Source organism: Diabrotica virgifera, chromosome 7 (assembly GCF_917563875.1).
Source record: "Diabrotica virgifera virgifera chromosome 7, PGI_DIABVI_V3a".
NCBI classification, from domain to species: Eukaryota; Metazoa; Arthropoda; class Insecta; order Coleoptera; family Chrysomelidae; genus Diabrotica; species Diabrotica virgifera.
In genome coordinates this window covers 239723620-239738818 of record NC_065449.1, presented here as the reverse complement: position 1 = coordinate 239738818, position 15199 = coordinate 239723620, and the positions used below count along the sequence as shown (strand labels likewise).

At 31.6% G+C, this 15199-nt stretch overlaps 1 protein-coding gene across 1 annotated transcript in view; it reads left to right on the top strand.

The window, feature by feature from the left end:
• Nucleotides 1-15199, top strand: part of LOC114328107 (disks large homolog 5) — a 272549-nt gene that overhangs the window by 242165 nt on the left and 15185 nt on the right. The window contains exon 10 of the mRNA XM_050657116.1: nt 12771-12886. Coding sequence (XP_050513073.1) covers nt 12771-12886 — 116 coding nt within the window. The remainder of the gene's footprint in view (nt 1-12770; nt 12887-15199) is intronic.

Below are 15199 nucleotides of genomic sequence, written 5' to 3'. Positions count from 1 at the left end.
ATAACTATAACTAGTGATGGAAATTGCCAAGCGGAAGTTCAAAGACGAATTGATGTGTGAAAAATACGATGAGCCTCTTAACTAAAGTCTGGAGACAAAGATCTATCTCTCGAAAAAGTAAGACGAGGCTGGAAAAACATATAAACAAAAACCGATGTAAATATGTTATGATACGTTACTCTCCTTCTTGAATATTAAATCTGTAATTCGAATACAAAAATTAATTAGGTAATAAAAAAGAACAAATAGATTTTTAAAAAATTTCGGGACTTTTCCAGGGTGCTAAATAATTTATCTTCTGCAATTATAATTTATAAATGCTTTATAATTGTCGTCTTGATATTCAGTCAAATTATATAAACGTTATAAAATATATACCTAATTATCATTATAATACATATTCTTTTCATACCGGGTGTCCACTTATATTTTCCCCGATTTTAACTGCCTATAACTTCTAAATGACTCAAGATAGAAATATGCGGTTTTCGCTGATATGTTTTATTTTAGTAAAAGTTTTGTTTGCATGGATTGAATTTTTTATATCGCCTTAAATAAAAAATGGCGTATTTTTTAAAAAAAGTTGTTGACTTTTTTTATTGAAACACCCAGTATATTTTTTTGTAAATTGAAAGAACGGTCATTTACCTATCCAGCGATATAAGTTTTTTAAAATCGGTTGTCAAATGACTGAGCAATTAATTGTAAAAATGAGAGATGCAATGTGGAAATCGCATAACATAATTTGCTTAGTTATTTTATTTAGTTATATGATATCCACGTTGCACCTCTCATTTTAAAAATTAATTACTGTCATTTGACAACCGATTTTGAAAAAAAAAAAGTTATATCGCTGGACAGGTGAATGACCGTTCTTTTAATTTACAAAAAATATACTGGGTGTTCCATTAAAAAAATCAACAAAGTTTTTAAATTTTTTTTTTATTATAACACCTGTACGATGTATGCATACTGCTATCTAGTCACAAATGACCAATTATCAGTTATTCTCTGACCTAACTTAATAACAAATACTTAAATCTAAGGGCATACCCTATGGCTTACTCTTATTATATCTATCAACTAATGCACTACAATTAACATGCAATAACATTACAGCACTATGCTCTGCTTTTTACACTAAACTGTTACACATTTACACTAACTCAAATGGTTTTGTCCTCATGAGTCTTCTCTTTAGTTCAGTGTTGTCAAGAAGCTGGATTGCCTCGACATTCACATGACTATGCAGCCTCTGCTCGTGACTTGCTGCTGTTCTCTTGATTACTTCGGTCACAGTTTCCATACCCAGGTCCTGGTGGAGGTTGCTGTTACGGATATACCAAGGAGCATCAAAAATGTTCCTCAGTACTTTGTTTTGAAATCTCTGGATAATATGTAGGTTACTAGCTTTGGTACAGCCCCAAAGTTAGCACCCATATACCCATACTGGCCTTAGTATTTGTTTATAAATGGATAATTTATTATGAATGGATAATGTTGAATTTTTTCCAATCATCCAATACAATTTCTTATACCTCATATCTAGCTCCCCTCTTTTCTTTATGACATGGACTTTCCAGCGCAGTCTCGCGTCTAGGGTGATGCCCAAGTATTTTGCTGATGTTGCATAAGGAACTTGGGTATCATTGATTCTAACTGGGAAATTTTCTATTTTTTTATTTGTGAAGTTAATGTGTGCCGATTTAGACTCATTTAATTTTATTCGCCATTTTCTGGTCCAGGTATGTATTGTATTTACTGAGAGTTGCAACTTATCAGTCGCTTCTTCACTAGTGTCTCCTATCGCTATTTAAAAATCTGCCATTTTTTTCGTAATTGAAAGCGATATAAAAAAACTCAATACATTCAGACAAAACTTTTACTAAAATAAAACATTTCAGTGAAAACCGCATATTTCTATCTTGAGCCGTTTAGAAGTTATATGCAGTTAAAATGGGGGAAAATATAAGTGGACACTCGGTATAAAACTTACATTTTGGTACTTTTCACTGATATTTTCCACACTCAATGGTTTATTTACAGCCACCTACAATTAATTTATCGGTGGTTTATTTATAAGATTTATTTCGCCTACATGTTAGGCAATCAACTTAACAGTTGTCGACCTTGGTCGGCCTCAGTCCTCTATTGTTTAGGCGGCCATACACTACGAAAGTGATCCGACTGAATAAATAGAGGACACCAATATTTTTTTAAAGATATCAAAAAATAACAGAAAATTCATATTATTTTTTAATAATTATTTTCAGTTAGTGCTACTATAGTATGCGGTCTACTTCGGTCTACCATATCTGTTATAGTGTACATAATAAGACAATTTTGTGGCTTATTTCCAACTTAAATAGTGCATTGATATGACAAGGTATTAATTTATAAAATTAAAATAATAATTCTTCTGATATATACATTTCATTTATTTTGTAATTTTTCCGCATTGTATACCTGTTCGGCTAAACCCCATATTCTTTTCTCAGAAGGGTTTGCACATGATAGTGAGTAACTTTACAAAGTGAATAAAATGCATAAATAGGAAAAATTATTTTAATTTTACAAATTAACCCTTAAGATCCTAAATTAATATATTTAGAAAATTTTATTTTTTTTTTGATTTTGATGTATTCAGGAGAAGGTTTTAAAACAAATGCATACACTTTTTTTTTCTTAATTATTTTTGATTTTTTAGAAAATTGCCGTTACATTATATGTAACGCTAGAAAGATATAGGAGCAAACATATTTAAACTATTTCCGATTATAAATTTCACAATAACAAACAAATACAAAACTAGATAAATGAAAATCTATGTTGCACTTGACGCACACTCCCACATTGCACTTGCAACCCATGGTACGCACATATATGAACTACAGCATTCATCTGCAAAACGCAAAAGAGATGATCAATCTTATCATATCTTATATCTACGACTACTTTGGACGAAGATGGCCTGCCCGCATCTTTTGGTTTGGTACCATATTTCGTAAGATACGATGTTACTAGATACCTTCGAAATTCTAGTTGTGGCATAGGATCCTAGGATCTATTATGTCCAGTTATGTCCAGCATCAATGTAAATAGACCATTATGTCGATAGTTATGTCCCGCATTAATGTAAATAGACACCACCATCATTTTTTAGAGCAAATTCCTACTTGGTATCTAGCTACATTCTGGTCCATAAGATCAACTTCAATTTTCCTTTCACTAGTTTTTTAGCTTTTTCTGATGATCTGGAAGGCTGAGCCTCGTCAATATCATCATATATTTCGAAATATCTTTCACTATTTCGTAAAACAAGTTCAATAGGTGCTCTTAGACTTCTCTCGGACAGCCTGTTAAAATCATTATATTCCTCATCACCAAACTCCTCGTCTGTAAGCACATTCAATTCTGGGGTTTCAGTACCTATATATAGCATCAACGTCTAAAGTTTCAACGGCATCAATCATCTCCAGCGCTTCTTCTCAAAGAGAAAACCCTTTTCTGGAACAAACAATACGTTACAATTTCAAAAGTTCCGATTTTTTGCTCCAATATGTTCCTAGAGTTACATAATATGTAACACCAAAAATTAAAGCCATTTTTACAAAATCAGGATAAAATTTCTAAAAATTTATATTATCAATAAGAAAAGACATTAATTTATTCTCAATTGAAAACACTTTAAACAAAATATAATAAAAGAATAGTAAAAATATGCTTAATCAAACTTGAGATCCTTTTTTACCATAAATAATAAACACTGTCACATAAAACACTCAACTAAATAAAGAGGTTAGATCAAATCCTCGAACCAACTGCTGAAAACTAGTAAACGAGTGTCCCTTGAAAGTCTTGCATCATCATCTAGTTAAAATTAGAATCACTTCCCGAATTTAAGGCTTAAGATTTTAGCGGTTTCTGCGTTACATATATGTAACGCTAGGAACTTAAGGTTTAATACTTTGTCATTACATCAGTTTACTATTTGATAAATTGTATGACAAAGTAATAAATTGTAAAATTAAAATTATAACTAAACAAGCTGAAAATGCGAGCATTATCATAACGAAAACTTTGTTTATATACGTATTTAAATTCATAATATAGAAAATTTCTATTACGAAAAGCTGTTTAGAATTAAAAATTATGTTTTCATGTGCAAGTATATCATTCTAATTTAAATGTTGTGAACTATAAAGATACTTTACTCGAAATTCATATTTTTTTACATACCTCGTATAAAATTAATAAAATTTGATTCATGATGGTTGCATCATAAATCTTAGACCAAGAAGAGATTTTTATGAAGAATAACTTTTCTTCGTCAAATTAAAAATACAAGAGTTATAAATGAAAATGATGTTGCTATCCATAATTTGAGAAAATTCGTCAAATATTTTTTTCCATTAGAAGGATGTAATTTCATATATCAGAACATACTTTTTTATTGGAGCAGCAATGACAGAACAATTAACAACATTAATTAACAAAATCATAAAACACGGTAAAATACCGGAAGAATGGAGAACGAGCGAACTAATCCTACTATTCAAAAAAGGAGATAAAAAGCAGCCAGAGAACTACAGAGGTATCAACTTGTTAAATACTACCCTAAAACTTACAACTAAAATCTTACAAGACGTAATGAATCAGAGGATAAGTTTAGTAGATGAACAACAGGGTTTTCGTACTGGAAGATCGTGTACAGATGCAATATTCGTCATAAAGCAAATTACTGAGAAATCACTAGAGTATAATAGACCAGCATTTCTATGTCTGATTGACTTAAAGAAAGCATTTGACAGAGTAAGACTCAGGGATGTAATCCACCTTCTGTATAATAGAGAAATCCCTCTAGATATCATAAAAACTATTGAGAACATCTACCAAAATAACAAGATGGAAGTCAGAATAGATGGACAACTTACAGAACCTGTAGATATAGGCAGCGGAATAAGACAGGGAGACTCATTGAGTCCTCTGCTTTTCAATTTAATCATGGATGAAATCATCAAAAACGTCAACAAAGGAAGAGGATATAGAATGGGAAACAAAGAAGTAAAAATACTCTGCTACGCAGACGACGCAATATTGATAGCCCAAGATGAAGATAGTCTGCAAAGATTAGTCCACAGATTTAACATAAGAGCAAAAGAATTCAATATGACAATTTCATCTCAAAAAACTAAAACTTTAGTAATCAGTAAAGAACCAATCAGATGCAAAATAGAAATTGATGGTATCAGTATTGAACAAGTAATGGAAGTAAAATACCTTGGAATTACATTGTCAATTTACGGAGACCTATACAAAGAAGTGAGAAATCAAGTACAAAAAGCAAATAGATTGGCAGGATGCCTTAATAACACTATATGGCGAAACCGACATATTAACACTGAGATGAAGTCAAGAATTTATAAAGCCAGTGTAAGACCAATAATGACATATGCATCAGAAACAAGACCCGATACAGCCACAACACAAAGACTACTGGAAACGGCAGAGATGAGAGTACTGAGAAGAATTACAGGAAATACACTGAGAGATCGAAAGAGGAACGAAGATATTAGAAGACAATGTAACGTACAGTGTATAAACGAATGGACACTAAATAGAAAAAAAGAATGGAACAACCATATAACCAGAATGGGGGAGACACGTGTGGTCAAAATAGCACGAGATAAATCACCAATCGGCAGAAGAAGTATCGGCCGACCGCGCAAAAGATGGAGCGACAACTTTCCATAGAGGTATCAATCCGCCAATGAACAAGCAGAATTGCTTATAAAGAGGAAGAAGAAGAAGATACTTTTTTATTCCAAACCACATTTTAAATAACAATTTTCCAATATTGTAAAATAAATAATACATACATGATAAAGATACTTTTTACTGATGAACTTTACTTGGATCTACAGACCGAGCGAGTCTCGTAAATTCCACGGCTTTGCGCCACGCTTCACGCAACCGTATTTGCTTACTTGTGTTTTGAGTGTGGTCGTGCGCTGGTCGAGTGGAGTTATAATTTACCAAATTTAAATATAATCGTTTCTAGTGATTCATTATTAATATAGTATAATATGTATTATTGCTTTCAAAATATACTCAAATTGTATTTTTATACATTTATAACACATATTATTTTATATAATAAATAAATTCACTATAAAATGTCATTTATATTTTATTAATAGCTAAATAATTTAAAATTTAGTTTGACATTCACGAAGTGTCAGTGTCAAACTCAAATGTAAATAATAACATTTGCTTTGCTTAATAAATTCAGATTAAAAAAGTAGCCTACTTTCTAATCAAAGATTTCAGCTGACGTTTAGTGCCTGGTAGGAGATAACCGGATTGTGACGTCACATTTTAGATTTTGAGGTCGATTATCTCGAAGACGGTTAGAGATATCGAAATGCCGTTTTCAGATTTGGATTCAGAAGACAAAACTACATAAGAATCCATTGATACATCTGCTCTAAGTATTGCAGGAGCGGCAACGCAATAACACACAGACTTTTGCAAATTTATAAACGAAAAGTTTTCGTTGAAAATCCACAAGAAAAATAAATAATTTTTGCTGTAGCCGGCTGTATTACCATCAATCACAAAAATTTTTAATGATAAATCCTTCGAAAAAGGTATAAAATTTAGTAAAATCTCTTTAAGGGCTACATCACACAACGTTTTCGATGTTTAAAAATATCATTAACGGTGTTTAGAATTGGTTAATCACAAGCTGAGCCACCAAAGAAATACAAGGGTATGAACCCTTCAAACGGTATAAAAATTTACCATATTTGCATATTTGCTTACAATTCCAAAGGATGGATAATATTTATAAGGAATTAGGCCCTTGGGCACAGCCCATTATAATTCTTTTGATTTATGCATTTTATTCACTTTGTAATTTTTTTGTTGCTGGCTGTGTAATATAATACAGGTTATACACCGCATTCCTCGGTAGACAGCAAGCTATAGTAGAAATACAAAGGTAGACCGCATACTATAGTAGAACCATTCAGTTTTTGAATTTTTTAAAAATTTTCTAATCTCAAAAATATATTCATGAAAATGATTTCAGCGGGTATGGTCACCTTTAGGTAAATACAAGCATCTAAAATTTTGTACACGGTCTCTGCTTGTTCTTGTTAGTTTCGGCGTCCCTCTAAGAGGTGGCAGCATTTACGTGGCGTAGCATAAGCTGTTCAAATACCCCGGAGGTACCTGCAATTTTGATGTTTAAATTTGTCTTCAGTAGGGTCTTAACTGATCCACTGTGGCGGATGATGATTCCAGGATATGATCCTTGATTATAATCCACTTGTCATCAAACGATATCGCAACCGTTTGTTGGCAATTGCCTGACGCCACAAAAGAAGACCATTCAATACTAATAAAAAAATAAAGTCAACGAGGAAAACACTATACACTAAAAATGCTGTTGTATGCATTTTCTTGTATCATTTCTAATATCGTTTCTGATGTCAGAAGTTGTACACATTTTCTTGTACGTACATTTGTGCCCTGTAGCCTGTATGGCACTATGTAAGTTCTTGTATCGAAAATTGTATGAAATTCGGCACGTGATACGTGATTATTAGATTATTTGTCGAAATTTTGTTTGTCACCCTTCACCCTGTTTCGCGTTACATTGGTATGGTAGTACTGCGTCTCAGCTGATTTTAAGGATTTTATAAAATTTATAAACTTTTAAAAACTTCATTTCAATATTTTAATGTTAACCAGAATTTTTACGTTGACTGTTGATTATTTGCGTTTTTTATTTTGTTTTGATATTTGTGCTAAAATATTTGCATTATAGTCGAGGAAATGAAGCTGAAAAAATCGCAAAACCTCGGAAATTTTTCGTCCAGCATCGATTTGTACAAAAATTTGGGATTAGACTCATTACACCCTCTAGTTCATTTTCTATATTGAGCCGTTGTACGCTTTTGGTTTTTTAAGGGTGAAAACTACCCCTAATTGTAAACAATTATAAAATAACATTTTAAACTTTAATATTGCCAACATTTGGTTCTTATTAGTTACATAATGATTGTTTTATGCTTTAAGATATACTATCATAATATTTCAACCCTTAAAACCACCCTTGATGGAGCTATATATAAAAAATTTACTTATCCTAAAAGAATAATTTCTGCTTGAATTGATTTACATAAAAATTTGAGATTAGGATCATCTCACCCTGTACTTCATATTCCATATCATGCTTAAGGGCGTTAATTATTTTTAGGGGTGTAAAATACCCCTTATTGTCAAAAATTTTATAAAAACATTGTAAACTTTAATATGGGTAAAATTTGGTTTTGATTGGTTAAATAATGATTGTTTTATACTTTAGGATCTATCATTATATTTCAACCCTTAAAAACCACCCTTAATAACATTACAGATTTTATAAGTAGATATTTTAATAGATCTATACAAAAAAAAGTAGAATTAAAGAATTACAAAAACATTTATTTACACAAAAATACGAATTTCCAAATATGTACAAATACAAATACAAATAGTTTTTTAGTCATCTTCCAGTATAGGTACGAACCGGTTCTGTGGTTTTATACATACATTGAAAATTATCCATAAGCGGACTATCCGAATTTTTCAAAAAAAAAAATTGTTTTATAAACATAGCTCCTTCATTTTTGGCGATAAAAAGTTTTTTCAAAAATAACTTTGTAGGATTTTTGAAGAGTTATAAGACTGTGTAAACTAAATTCCGTAAGATCCCTTAGTTTTTAATTAGGGTGGGTTTAAAGGGCTCGATTAAGGGGGTGTTTGCTCGTAAATAGAGGATTTAAACAGCAGTATTTTGCTAACTGTTCACTGTAATGAAAATCTATGTACAAGGGAATTTTAGTTATTATAAAAGCTACAATTTAGTAGTCTATTATTTTTTTCGTATCTCCAGTATTTTCGGAGATAGTTTGAAGTAAAAGGTGAAAAATTGGAAATTTCAAAAAATTAATTTTTCTTTAAACTCCAATTTTTCTAAAATTAGGCCTCTTAAATAGGTCAGACTTCTTTGGTGTATTGATAATATAAATATAAAAGGAATTACAGAAAGGTGAAGACCAATTTTTAATTAGGAGGGTAGTTAGGGGGTTGTTTTCACTGATGTTTTCATAGAGAAAAGCAGGTACCCACTTTTTTTGATCATAAGTCGCTTAATTTTCAGACTAGAAACTTTTTATTATTAATTTTTGAAAGGCCTAACTGTATACTTGAAAAAAGATTATTTAAGTTTTCCTCGAAAAAGGCAAAGTTTTTCCGTTATTTTACTTTGAATATTTCAAATTATGCATTTGAGGAAAAAAGCTAACTTTAACATGTCGTATCTCGGTTTGTATTGGTCATAAAGATATTACAGAAAAATAATTTGGTTTGTGTTACTAAAAAATACAATTTTGATATCTACAGTTTTTTTGATAAATGCATATTTTTCGAGGTATTCTCAAAAAAACCCTCTAAAAAAGTCGATTTTTTCATCGAAAATCTGTTACTTTCAACCGCGAATAACTCGAAAAATATTAGTTTTGCGAAGAAAATGTAAACAGCATTTTTTCTTAGAATTACTTTTTACATCGATTTACATGGTTAAAATGTAATAAAAAATTCCCGCCCCCGAGATGGGGTGGCAACCACCCCCAAGGTTTTAGCGTACAGCGGCATGATATAGAAAATGATCCTTGGATTATTCCCTACCTTCTGTGAAAATTTCAAGTAAATCCGTCTTGGACGAAAAAATTGCGAGAAAAAATGTTTAATTTCCTCGACTTTATCTTTAATTATCTTCAGTTTGATCCAAATTAAGAACTATTATATTTTCCTCTATTAAAAGATTATGCAACATGAAACCCAGACCCAAAGCTATTGTTTGAACTTTACTAGGAGCTAAATACAGTAAAACCTCGATATAACGGACCTCTATATAACGGACTTCGGATATAACGAACGAAAAATCCGGTCAAATGTAAAAAAATTAAAAACGTCCTGTTGATATGATACATGCTTAACCTGTCACATACCAAGATACATTGAATACTAACGGGGTCCCCGTGGACCCCAAATGCTACACCTACCTAGAAACTTTAGTTGTATGTTTTTGCCAAAAATACAACATCGCATATTCAACCCATGGATCAGGGAATAATTTTGGAAACCAAACGAATATCTACATAGTAAAAAAAATTGTCTGTTGGCCAAGATGCAGACATAAGATTAGAAGGGTTGGAAATTCCTGATTTCTGTAAGACAATACATATCTAATAATGCCGGAGAAGAAGTAGGTAGCTGATATGTTTTATTTTACAATGGCTAGAAGTAGATGAAGGTGTCCCTGGGTATAATATCACGACTGAAAGTGAAATAGCAGATGCAGTTATGAACCTAAAACATGAGGATGGAAGTGAAGATAGCAAAGAAGGCAAAACAACACTGCAAAAAATGAAGTTCTCAAAGGTTAGATCGCATCTTAACGATCTAATAAAATTTATCGATTATTCGGACAACGAAGTTCAACTGTATTATACGCAATTTCGTAATTTTCGAGAGTTGATTATAAAAAAACAGCAAACTTCAAAAGTGCAAACAAAACTTGATTCCTTTTTCAAAGCAGGATTTTACCGAAAGCAAGCGTGTCGATATCAAACAACCTCACTTCACGACGAATTTCTGAAGATAAATTAAATAGAATGTTGTTTTTGTTTTTTATTTACATTTAAATTCAGTGTACATATTTTAAAAAAAAAAGTTTTTTTATTTTTTTTAAACCTATTTTTATATAACGGACTTTCGGCTTTAACGGACACCCCGTCCCCCCAATTAGTCCGTTATATCGAGGTTTTACTGTATATGGTTATTAGTAGAACATTAGTCCACACCAAACGGTATATTAAGTATCAATAAAAGATTTATAAATAATACCTACAAATACACAAATAAATTCATCAAGACATAAATCATATGATCTCATTTCCAGCCGCCATTATGACATTTAGATGTTTTACCAGCAGGTTTTACGTTTTTGCTCTTTGCGCAGAAATTGGCGCAGTTCTTGTACAAGAATCTGTGCCTGACACAAATTCTTGTATCGTTTCTGATATCGTTTCTTGTATCTGTGTATGACACTATGCATTTTTTTGACGTATCAGAAACGATACAAGAAAATGCATAGTGTCATACAGCCTTAACTGGGTTTCGTAGCTGGTGTATTCTTCGGTTTCGACGAAAACGAAACAACTTAATTATCCAGGGCCAGGCCAGGGTTCATCCAGAGCCCAGAGTCCAAAGCATGCATGCTGTATGTGTATGGTTATGGTTGCTTGGTCGCCCCCCGTTGCCCTTGTAGTACTGTTAAGTACATGATTATTCGGATTTTCGATTCCTTTTTTTGGACAAACTTGCTCAAAAAAGGAGGTCGTTTTCGTTTCAACAAATTCATAGCAGGCAGAGGCAGTACCGCGAACAGCGTTCGGAAAATTGTTTAAACATTTTTTATTTAATATTATTAAACAGTTAAACTTAACACATTTTTTTAAATTGTTTAAACAAATTCAAAAATCAATTTTTTCACCGTTCTTTGGTTTTCGGATAAAAAGTACATTTTCTCACGGTTTTTGCTGTAAATTATATGGAACCACTCAACCACAACCACTGGATTGACTTGAAATTTGGCAACACTCATACACATAGACATAGCTAACATATCAAAGAAAAAAAGTGATATTGTGCCGATGTGTGCTTTTGCCCTGGAGGCTGGGGGTAACTTTCACCTCTTCTCGATGGTGAAAAAAAATTACGTTCAAAATAGGTCCGGAATTCGATAAACTGACTAATTTTAAGCAACTTTTACTCTATAGAGTTTTTTCACTAAGCCAATACTTTTCGAGTTATTTGCGAGTGAATATGTTCATTTTTCAACAAAAACAAAAATGTTTTATATGATTTTTCGCAAATAATTCAAAAAGTATTTTATCGAAAAAACATTCTTAGCAAAAATATAAACTGTAAACAAGTGAAAAATATGGTGTATGCATAAGGATCTTTGGACCTAGTAAAACCTGAATTATAGCTAATGAAAAATACATAGCTTCATATTCGCCAAATTCCAAATAGAATATTTCAACGTAAAATAACCAAAAAATGAAGCACTTTTTGGAGAAAACTCATTACAACTTCTTTAAAGTGTAAAAAAACTTTATTTCTGTTTAAAAAAAATCTAGCATTGTAAGCAAGTTACACTCAAAATAAAGTTGGTTCCTTTTGTTCAGGCAAAAAAAAAATCAGGAAAATCACTCCCTAATTAGCAACTTAAGTGAAATTAATCGTTACCTCTTTACAAGTTGCTTTACTTAGGTCATTGATTAAAAACTGCCCAAAACTGTGTAGTAGTTATTAATCATGCTTAGGTTGTGTTTATATAATTTGTAAGTTTCATCATTTGTAAGTTTCATCTATTCAAAGTGCTTATTTTTGAAAAAAAATTGGTTTTAAAGTAGAATTTAAAGAAAAATTAATTTTGAAAAAAATGCTTTTTTGCATAGTTGGTATTTAAATTCTACCAACTTTAGGAAGTATTAGGTTCTTCAAGAGGCATTCCTCGATAGTCTACATTACATCCTCTAGTACTAATTAATTTAAAGAGAGCATTTTTATAACTGTAATTTTAATCTAAAAAACCAGTAAAATAAATGAAGGGATTTAACATTTCTTCATTTTTTCATGTCTTCATTTAGGAATACGGTGAGGTGCAACCACCCAGTATAAATATACAAAATGAGGGTGACTACCATCGCTCACCAAGTGAGGATTCTGGTTTAGGAATGGGGATAGCTGATAAAAATCTATCAAGGTAAATGCAGAAAGGCTTTGCACTTACACAAGACTTATTCCTTCTTCCATTATTCTTGAATTTTTCCTCTGTTCAGAAATAAAAAGAATCTGATTTCGATTGTTTTCCTGACTAGAAATAAGTCGTACATTTATTTAAAAATAAATATTTTTAAAACATTAAAAAACACAAGAAAATTTAAAATTATACATTTTATTGAAACTTAATAGAAATATTGTTCTCATAAACATTTAATATATTTGCTGAGACAATAATAAATTGTATTGGTTTATAACGTTCTACGTCGACATCCGATTCCCAGTGTCCACTATTTTCTGTTTTGGCACATGTCTACATTTTGCCTCTTTCTTCCATTTCACCGTCAATAACCTCTTTTTATCTTCTTTGTGGTCTACCTCTTCGAGTCTAGTAGCTGCTTTGGTAATCGTCTGCTTTGAAACCTTCCATTCTTTGAACGTGACTATATCAGTTCTGTTGCTGTATTTTATGTGATCAATCATTGTCTTCACAATGTTCATACATTTCCAGATATCCTCATTAGTAGGGATGACGTGGAAGACTAAGATAATAAGAAAACTTTGAATTTAAAACATTGAAAGTTTTTCTTTTCTGAAAACTATGAATGTAAGACAATAGAGGAGAAGAGCACAAGAGATATTTGAATTGAGGGAATAGCCAGATAAACAAAGATCCATCCAGGGTTATGATTTATGATGCCAAACTTCGCTGTGGTATCCAGTCTGGTATCTACTTTGGTTATCGATCTTCTTCCATTCTCTTGAACGTGACTGTACCAGTTCTGTTGCTGTATTTTATTGTTCGATCACTGTCTTTCCAATGTTCATAAATCTCCAGACATCCCCATTAGTAGGGATGACGTGTAAGATTAGGAAAGTGAGAAAAACTTTGAATTTAAGACACTGAAAGTTTTTCTTTTTTGGAAACTATGAATGTAAGACAATAGTGGGGAAGGGTACAGGAGAGCTCTGATTGGAGGGAATAGCTAGACAGGCAAAGATCCATTTAAGGCTATGATGTCAAAAGAAGAAAAAGATCTTCATTAATAACTCTTTTTCGACGTGATTTTTTAGCTGACTTCTTCTATAAGTCTATTTCCGTGGATAGAAGCGTTTTGTTTTTTTGATATTTAGTGCAAAACGTTAAAAATTTATCTCATTAATAAACTACTTCATATTTTCAAAATTTAAATTTAAAAGCAATGGCACCTTTTCTTAATTTTTTAAAAGAAAATCGAAATCGGACACTTATTTCTGAATAGGACACAGGTTGATAATACATACTTATATTGTTACTTAAATTTTTAAGTTCAGTAATGGATGTGTCAATACGATTATTTCTGGGGAATAACTAACATACATATAACTTTTTAATTCGCACAATTTGTAACTTTGTGATATGAATTATATAATAACGAAAGAGTTGAGAGGAGAAAAATAAAAAGGTGCATTGTGATATTTATCTTTAGTTTGAAATATCGTATCAGCCCCTGACATTTTTGAAAACAACAAGAGGCCTAATCTTACCTACATCTGGCGACTGTTCAAAAACTTACATCGGTCAAACTGGTAGGACCTTTAACAAAAGTGTAGCAGAACACAAAAGGGTTTTCAATAATAGAAAAACATATTCTATGTACACACTTCACCTTCTAGATTCAGTTCATAATCATTCTTTAATAAACGTAGACATATAATAGGGAACTTGCACTAAAAAATTTTTTTGCATAAAATTGTTAATTTATTAAAAATGTTATATTCAAAATATTACGTCCTAACAATGAATAGTGTACGTACAACATCTGATCAAAGTTCTGCGCCTAAAATTTCCGTTTCAAACAACTTCAAAAGCGCGAGCTTGGGTCTGACGTCACAGGCCACTCTTATCGTTTTTGCCCGTTCGGTGGGCTATTGATTTGAATACAGTTTGCCATTGCCAGTTGTGCGTGTCGAATAACTGTGACGTTTGCTCGGTATTTATGTTATTGTATTTAGTGTAGTTTAGTGTATTTATTGTGTAATATACTTTATCAAAATGGAAAACAAATCTGCACAATATAAGTACTGTATAATGCCGGGATGCAAAAGCACAACTGTCAGAACATCCAACAAACATTTTTTTACTCTACCAAAAGAACCAAAACGTCGATTAAAATGGCTAAAGGCATGCAGGCGAGATAAAAAGGATATTTCACAAAAAAGCATAGGCCTTTATGTCTGTGAGGATCATTTTGATGTAAGTATTTATCTAATTAGGTACCTATTTTCTACATAAAAAAATATTAGTTATCTTTTC